This window comes from Microtus oregoni, unplaced genomic scaffold (genome assembly GCF_018167655.1).
Source record: "Microtus oregoni isolate MIOR12 unplaced genomic scaffold, Mior012 000016F_ref0000370, whole genome shotgun sequence".
Taxonomy (NCBI): Eukaryota; Metazoa; Chordata; class Mammalia; order Rodentia; family Cricetidae; genus Microtus; species Microtus oregoni.
Window position 1 is genome coordinate 41933238 of NW_024543075.1, and position 9380 is coordinate 41942617.

Genomic DNA, 9380 nt, shown 5'->3' on the forward strand with positions numbered 1-9380 from the left:
TGGATTATGTGAAAATAATGAAACACACAAATAAGATTATATGCAACAGTGCTTTTCCTAATGGGTATAAACATTCTGAAAACCTGGGTCGTCTGAATTTTCTGTTCATAATAGTTTTATCTTTTTTGATTTAGTCATCTTTTTCTTCAGAGAGAGTCTGAATCTGTGGCCAAGGTGGGTGTTGAACTTATGAGCCTGATTGCTGTGGTTCCCAATATTAACTCCCATGCTTGACTTTTACATTATTCTGTGGAGAATAGTTTTCTAAGTATTGAATATTATTTTAATAATCAACATTATATTAAATGAATTATCTCATGTTGTTTGCAATGTTTGACTTGGATATTTATATGGTTTTTGTTGTTATGAATAACATAACTGTGGAGGCCCAAAAATATGAGCCTATTTCCACCTTGACCAAAGTGCAGAGAGTTGGACTCACCTCTATTCCTTGAAGGTTATTGTGTTTCTACATCAAACAAACATCTCACCTAGATTTGAGACTTCTGCTCTGTCAAGGTCATTGTCAAGAAGTGTGGCTCTTAGCCAAATCTTATATTTCAGGAATAGAGAAGTAGGTACGTTTCTACCTCAAACAAAAGTCTAAGGATCCGACTAAGGTTTCCTTAAGAAGATAACATTGGATTCCACTGAGGGAGTGGTTTGCCTACAGTATGTTTTGGTCAAGGGTGTGAGCATGACCTGTTCTGTTCTAGCAACAGAATGTTTAACTGTGGATGTAGCCCATGACCTTCAACTAGCCTGTTCATTCCCTTGTATCATGTTCATGCAGTTTTTTTTTTTATCTTACTCCTACATTTTTGGATATTTAGGGTATTTTAAGAAATTGGAAATTAAATCTGAGCCATTTCAGTATTCACTGGAACTCCCTTCCGGTACTGTTTATGTTTTCTGTTTTATTATTTTCATGTCTTTGTACTCTTTACTATATTTCCAATGCAACGCCTCCATCCCGGCAAGCGGTATTTGTGTCGAGGCTGCTCCCCAGCACATAACTAGCCTTTTGTAGTCACTTACAAGTTGTTCAGTATATCTGTTAAAGACCAGTCTAGGTTTCAGAGCTAGGTTTGTGAACAGTCTTGGACTAAGTTCAGAATAAAGTTATGTGTAAGGAGTAGCTCCCTAGAAAGCTGTAGAAACTCAGACTTCATGGAATCTAAACAGTTGGGATGATCATGCAAATATGTATTTGCATAGGTATGTACACATATGTATAATACACCCATGCACACACATATGAACAGAAAACACAACATATCTACATGCAAACACACATGCAAATACACAACAATAGCACCCAGAATCTAATTGAGAAGTTTCTGGACCAACAATCTGTTTTCTTTGGTGACTGTGTCTCCTTTGTTATCATTGATACTTGTTATTGAAAATATATTATATATCAGTCATTGAATTAACAGTACATATATTTATTAATAATAGAGGCATGCATAATATCCGAAAGGAGTTTAAATTAGTCTTATATCCTAGTGGATGTACCCACAAACATACAAACCACATGCTACTTAATGATGAATGTTAACATGGTAAGCATGGGTGGAAGTCAACTGCGTTGTCCGCTCCAGGTTTAGAAAACAAGCCTGTCTTAGGAAGTACCCTTAATGATGAGACTGAACATGGATTGTGATCGGCTGTGGAAGGGACAGAAGCTCTCATGATTTTGAGCTGGCATCCTGTGAACATTGGAATTGTGACCCAAATGTTTTGTGGCAGTTTCCGTGCCTGAAACTGCTCCCCTGCGCATCACTGTGGAGCTCTCCAGAACCACAGCATACAGACATGCAGAGTACTCAGGTAAATACTGAAGCAAGTTGCAGGATTCAAGGATTAAAAATACAAGCGAGATGAAATCAGATTAGCAGAATCAGGAGGAGTGTCACAGTCTGCTACTACATGATAGATTGTATACTTAAGGAAGAGTTGAGAGATTTCACCTAAACTGTTTTAGGGGAAGTGTGTCAGATTTTGATGAATTGACACAACTTCAGTATCCTATAGCAGGCTTTGACAAGAATAGAGAAGAAGAGGACTTTGATCTAGTAGAAAAGATGGAAACAGTCTCAAGGGGTATGGAAAAGATATATTTCCTCGGCGTTTACAACAATTCAAATTTGTTCATTGCAGGGACCTACTGTGGATGCTGCATTTGTTGTTCATTGCAGGGACCTACTGTGGATGCTGCATTTGTTGTTCATTGCTGGGATCTACTGCAGATGCTGCATTTGTTGTTCATTGCAGGGATCTACTATGGATGCTGCATTGTTGTCCATTGCTGGGATCTACTGTGGATGCTGCATTTGTTGTTCATTGCTGGGATCTACTGTGGATGCTGCATTTGTTGTTCATTGCTGGGATCTACTGTGCATGCTTCATTTATTGTTCATTGCTGGGATCTACTATGGATATTGCATTTGTTGTTCATTGCTGGGATCTACTGCAGATGCTTCATTTACTGTTCATTGCTGGGATCTACTGCAGATGCTGCATTTGTTGTTCATTGCTGGGATCTACTGTGCATGCTTCATTTATTGTTCATTGCTGGGATCTACTGCAGATGCTTCATTTACTGTTCATTGCTAGGATCTACTGCAGATGCTGCATTTGTTGTTCGTTGCTGGGATCTACTGTGGATGCTGCATTTGTTGTTCATTGCTGGGATCTACTGTGCATGCTTCATTTATTGTTCATTGCTGGGATCTACTATGGATATTGCATTTGTTGTTCATTGGTGGGATCTACTATGGATACTGCATTTGTTGTTCATTGCTGGGACCTACTGTGCATGCTTCATTTATTGTTCATTGCTGGGATCTACTGCAGTTGCTTCATTTACTGTTCATTGCTGGGATCTACTGCAGTTGCTTCATTTACTGTTCATTGCTGGGATCTACTGCAGATGCTGCATTTGTTGTTCATTGCTGGGATCTACTGCAGATGCTGCATTTGTTGTTCATTGCTGGGACCTACTGTGAATGCTGCATTTGTTGTTTCCTCTTACTTTCGCATTAGCAGAGTTTTCATTTTAGTGTTTGTTTTGCTGTGTAACTTCTGATACTATTCAAACTGTCAATCTCAAATGTAGGAGGAGGCATCATAATTTAAGAAAAAAAGATTGTCAATGTCTAGTGTGTTGGGGTCCCTGTGTAAGGGTCTCATGCAAATCAGGACACAGGGGATTCAGAGTGTGAACAACTGCATAAAAAGCTCTATTTTGTATGGCTTTTTATACAGACTAAAAAGCATTACCTCAACTCTGAAACCCCCCTTTACTCACGTACATGATCATGAGAAACTCTTGCCTTACTTTGCAAGAAACAATACCTCAATTAATAACAGTAATAAACACGAAAAGAAGTCCATAGAAACAAGACATAAAGTATACAGAAGCAAGGCACTCCTTTGTAACTGGTAGAGCATGAAGAACTGAGCTCAAAGGCCACTTCCTTATCCAAGGTACAGATCTGAGAGAACATTTGAGAAATGGGCAGAGAAAGTTTGCTTTCGTCTATGCTTGGTTTGCCAAGCAATCATTTCCCAACTTTGTTTCATCTGTCCCAGGAGGAGCTTTCTCTCTAAGCCAGATCTGTGTCTCCACAGAAGATCTGTGTTCTCAAGACAAAATTTGAAAAAAAAAAGAAACACGCTAAACTTTATTTGTGATTGAGAGGTTGATGCTATCGTGATACCTGATGTTCTAACAAACAGTACTTAATGTGATAGGGTTTTGGTTTTTAGAGTAAGGGTATTCAGTGACACATTTATACCCAGGGCTCAGAATTGTCCTTCCTAAACCCTATGAGCTTGGTGATTGCCCTTCGGATCTCCCTGGTCTTAATACTGTATATGACTGGGTTGAGCATGGGTGGCACAAAGAGGTAGATATTGGCCATGAGAAGGTGCACAGCAGGTGGTGCATGTTTCCCAAAGCGGTGCACCAGGGACAGCCCTGCCATGGGCACAAAGAACACAAGCACAGCACAAAGATGTGAAGTACATGTTTGGAAGGCTCGGATCTGCTCCTCTTGGGATGCCAGTCCTGCCACAGTGTGCAGGATGAAGCCGTAGGACAGTGCAATGAGCACCAGGTCCGTCATCACGGTAAACACTACCAGTGACAGTCCATACAGGTTGTTGAAGGTGGTGTCTACGCATGCCAGGTGTATCACTTCCTGGTGTAGACAAAATGAGTGGGAGAGGACAAGAGGTTCACAATAGGGAAAAGCCTTCAGGAGGAGAACAATTGGGATAAGGGCTACAGGTCCCCTGAGAATAATGCATAGGCCTGCCCTGATCACTCTCTTACCAGTGATGATGACCGAATACCTCAGCGGATGGCAGATTGCCACAAAACGATCAAAGGACATAGCAAGGAGCACTGCAGATTCCATGAAGGAAAAAGAGTGGATGCAGAACATCTGGATTTGGCAGGCTCCAAAATAAATGTTATGGTAATTTAACCAAAATATACCCACTGTGGTGGGCAAGGTAGACACTGACAGCCCCAGGTCAGTGAGCGCCAGCAAGGAGAGCAGATGGTACATGGGCGTGTGCAGACGAGGGCTTCTCTTGATAATCATCAGAATGAGACAATTGCCAGAGATGGCCACCAGGTACATCAAGAAAAAGGGGATGAAAATCCAGTGTTTAAAGGCTTCCAAACCAGGAAAGCTACTAAGGTAGAACATGGGGCTGAAGTGAGTAACGTTGGACAGGATCATGAATTAAGATATTGCGTGGTATTCCTCAAGGACAGAGCTGAAAATAAATGGATATCTCTGATTATTCATTAGTTCTTCAGTCTCACAAACATTCTGTGAGGAACTTCACAGTTATCTCTCACTTTTCATCCTCAATTCTGCTCATCAGTTCTATGCTTTAGCCATTCACATCACAGTATTCGAAATTTCTTTGATGAAATAACCGTCACTAGGCTTCTCCCCTGTACTTACATTATCTCTCTCCATCCCTCTTTCTCCATCTTGTTTTTGAGACAGGGTTTCTTTGTGTAGTCCTTGCTGTCCTATAATTCGCTCTGTAGACTGGGTTGACCTCAGATTCAGAGATTTGACTGCCTCTGCCTCCAGAGTAAAGACATTACTTTCTGGTCTTTTCTACTGGGTTTTTTTTTTTTAAATCATCTCTATTCTTTAAATATGTCTGTTTCCATTATTAGGTATATTTTGCAATTATCTAATATTGCTCCTCAGGCAATAAAATTTACTCTCATGATTTCATTTTTCATATTTATTCTGATAAGAATTAGATTTGTGACTGTACGGCTCTCTTTTGATTTCCAGATTTGTATGTAGTAGCTTGCAGAACATTTATAATTTGATGTTTCACAGCTCAAAAGCAAGGTAAAAATTTGTATTTTCCAACTACATTTTTATTTTATTTATCTTATGGACATAAATCAAATTATTGTTTTTTTTTCCTTCTTCTTCTTCTTTTTTTTATTATTTATTTACCAAATCAGGAGCAGAAGGAGACTGAGCACGAGCAAGGAACTCAGGACCACGAGGGTTGCACCCACACACTAAGACAATGGGGATGTTCTATTGGGAACTCACCAAGGCCAGCTGGCCTAGGTCTGAAAAAGCATGGGATAAATCCAAATTATTGTTTTTTATATTTGTAACGCTGGCAGTATATTATGATTATGGTTTCCCCTGCCTTTCCTCCACCAAGATTCTCTCTGACTCCCACCCACTCAAATTCACACTGTTATTATGATGATGTGTTGTGGAAAATATAGGTTAGAAATCCAGTTAAAACATAAGAGGAGGAGGGATAATGAAAAAAGAACATGCTTTCTAGGTTATGAGTTAGGATTGATCATTGATTTTTAGGTACATTATACAATTTTTGATGAGATATTGAGAACATAGATGCAACAGTTAGATTACTAAGAATTATGTCTAGAGGATTGTGAGAATAAGAACAGCCAGCATGTTCTAAAGTCTTCAGGGATGTGCCTGGTACAGCGGCTGGAGGAAATGGGAACAAAGTATAAGGTAGTGCAGGGGAGGTCATGGGAGGAGAGCGAGAGAATAAAACACAAACAAAAACCAAAGGAAGCTGGGCCGTGGTGGAGAACACCTAGTCCCTAGCACTCAGGAGGCAGAGACAGGTGGACCTCTGAGTTCAAGACCAGTCTGGTCTACAGAGCAAGTTCCAGGACAGTCAAGACTACACATAAAAACCTTGTCTCAAAAACCAAATAAAAATTGTATTTACAAACAAATGAATGACAAAAAAGACCAAGATAAACCCACATCATTTTAGCCAGGGAGTGAGAATATTTTGCTTATTTGTCCTTCCATTTCTTTAGCAGTTCTCTACTCAAATAAATAACTCACAACTTATTAATTTTTTATAATCCACTTAGTCAGAGAAATGCCCTGTAAATACATTTGTAGGGCCTATGTTTAGTACGTCTTTAGAATGTCTGATTTAGCTGCATCAGTTATATGGACTTCTGATGATGCCTTACCTTTTAAAATTCCCCTCTCAGATGTTCTGATATCATATTGGCTGGTTCCTTCCTGATTCTTGTAACAATTCCCATAAGACTCTTTCTTCCGTTATTCAAAATGCTCATGTTACTCAATTTTCTGACCTTGGACATTGTATCTCCTCATTTATTATTTGTTATTATTATAAAGTTGACTGTAAATATTTGTCTCTAATCCAGATAGCTCTGTTATGCAGCCAGCCTGAGTCACTGTCTCTTTTTGAGCTGCTTGTTAATGTATGTCAGTTATACTTACTACATTTACCATTCAAGACCATCATCCCACGTTTAATTCTCTGTTGCTTTTGATTTTTAGGTATCACCTACTGTTTCCAAATATGAGCTGCAATTTTTTTAACTTTCTTATCTATTTTTTAACTGAGTTCAGTCTTCCTTTTGACTATCCCTTCCCTTATTTCTTTGTATTTATCTTTGTATTCATCATTTTCCTTCTCAGTTTTCCCCAAACCATCTTCACTGATCCCTCTGATACATACTTTGCAATGTCTGGGCCTCCGTCCCCAGAGCCCGCCCCCTGCTGTCTCAGCATGATTTGGAAAATGCTAACTCTAGGCTAGGATGTCAGTCCTTCCCTAAGTTCCCTTTCAGGGCACTAAAGAGCTGTGGTCATAGGTCCAGTTTCTTGATGTCAGATGCAACTCAGAAAGAATATAAAACTTACACATTTGTGTTTCTCATAACTATGAATCCTTTTTATCACTGTCTAACAGATGGGACTGAAGCCATGTCTCGTGCCAAAGTATATTGCCCTAATGTACGAGAGTCTGTAGCACGCAACTCCTGGCCAGGCCCTTTCTGTGTTGACCTTTCCAACCCCCTCCTTTATTTACTCCACTCAGCGCACCCGTGTTACTATTTCTTGATGCCCCATGCAGTATTTGCTTTTTATATTTTTTGCTTTTTTGGCAAGCAACAGCCCTGTTTTTTTCAACTAGCAAACACTTGCTGATGTTTAAGCCTTAGTACAAATATTCCCTCTTACTGACATCTCTGACTTCTCTGTGTAGAGTTAGGTGAGTTCTCAGCACACCTTTTATGTAATGCTTCTGAAATAGAATGAATATATGTATCTCTTCAGTATTTGCTTTTTATAGTTAGATAGGGTATATTGTATTAGCATAAGCACAAACATGTACAAATAATGTGTTTTATAAACTTCCTTATAGTTTATAAAATGCACATTACTTATCAGTAATTAGTGGTTTTTATATACTATATAAAATATAATTCTATAAAAGAATAAAAGCATGCATATAAACACAAATATATTAAAATGATGATTCTCTCTCTCTCTCTCTCTCTCTATATATATATATATATATATATATATATATATATATATATTTACTTCACAACTGATCCTTGGCCAGAAGGCTAAGAAGAATGCATATTTAAATAACTTTATGTTGCATGAATTATTTATATACTACTAATAAAACTTACATGCCTATGTTTACATTTGTCCTTCCTATACATGTATTTAAGACTAATGATTATTTAACTCCTCTTTTTTCAACCAAGTAGACTATGACCCCTGGATTCCAGGGCAGTGCTTACCATGTGGTGAACTCTACCATGCAGTGTTTACATGAAGAACCAAATGATGAGGGGACATGCTACTCATCTCTTGTCCCACCTGGCTGTGACTGGAGTCCTGGGCTCAGCTTTTATCACTGACTTCAGCATCATATGGCCCAACAGACAAAGAGAGGGATCTGGTGAAAGCAAGAAGTCCACAGAGACAATGGCGGGGCAGGACTTACTCATTTTAGAAAGGAAATTAAAGGGAATTTATGTCGGCAATGTGAGACAACTGTCCGTGAAGGGAGAGCCACTCCGTATCTCCATTTCCACAGAGGAGCAGGAGAGTGTGCCCATCCGTAAATGGTTACATTTAATGACTGTGCAGTGGAAACATTCACAACAGAACAAGTATCTGTGAGATTTGAGAAGGAAAGTTCTCGAAATGAGGATTTCTGACATACCATGAGTACTTAGCTGCCTTTGCCATACCTATTTTTTTTCAAATTTAGCATTTTCTATTTGTAGAATGAACTGTTGGGAGAAACATTGTTTCTTATGAATTGAGAATAAATATTTTGACCTTATTCCTCATCTTACACTCTAAAGAATATCTCTAGGAGGGCAGAACATGCCTCTTTTGAGTAGGGTAGAGGAGGACTATGGAAAAGGAGTTCATGCTTCGATAATTCGATTGTCAGTAAAGGAATTCAGCATTGATACACACAGATCAGGAGCTACTAGATCTACTGTGCTCACTGGCCAAGACACAAAATGCACATAACAAATGTGTTAGGTCATGAGACGGGCACAGCGAGTGGAGTTGCCAGCTGAGCAAGTGGGTACATAAAGATCAGAAAGACGATCATTTTGTGCCAGTGGGAGGCTAACCTCTAGGTATGATCCAGGAAGAGCCTGGCTGGCACAGGAGCCACCATCATGAAGACAGCACCATTGTTCCCCAACCAGAAGATAACATTGTAGATGATCTCTGCTCTCCAGGGAGAGAAGGCCCCTCTCTCTGACACTGACCCTAGCTTTCACTGAGAACTCCAAAAGTCGAGAAGATTCCACAGAGAGCTCAAATACTCAGATTTAATTTTTCAAGAGAGAAATGTCTGAGCTACAGTGAGGAAAAAATTTACAGAAGCTCACTCAAACTTGTATGGGAGAAGCCCAAATTAGAGCTGAGAGCACCTCCTTCTGTGCGCACTGCTCTTTCGGAACACCATTCCTCCATTCCTTAGTTCCTGCATGTCCTCTACCCTAGTTATATTCTCCCTAT

General features: G+C 39.4%; 1 protein-coding gene across 1 annotated transcript; it reads right to left on the reverse strand.

Moving 5' to 3' along the window:
• Nucleotides 1-3797: 3797 nt before the first annotated feature.
• Nucleotides 3798-4757, reverse strand: LOC121457403 (olfactory receptor 51M1-like). The gene has a single exon (XM_041666073.1). The coding sequence runs from the start codon at nt 4755-4757 to the stop codon at nt 3798-3800; it is 960 nt and encodes a 319-aa protein (XP_041522007.1).
• Nucleotides 4758-9380: the final 4623 nt, after the last annotated feature.

What these genes read in the sequence shown, in the direction of transcription:
- LOC121457403 (XM_041666073.1), bottom strand. Translation starts at nt 4,757, where the DNA reads ATGATCCTGTCCAACGTTACTCACTTCAGCCCCATGTTCTACCTTAGT.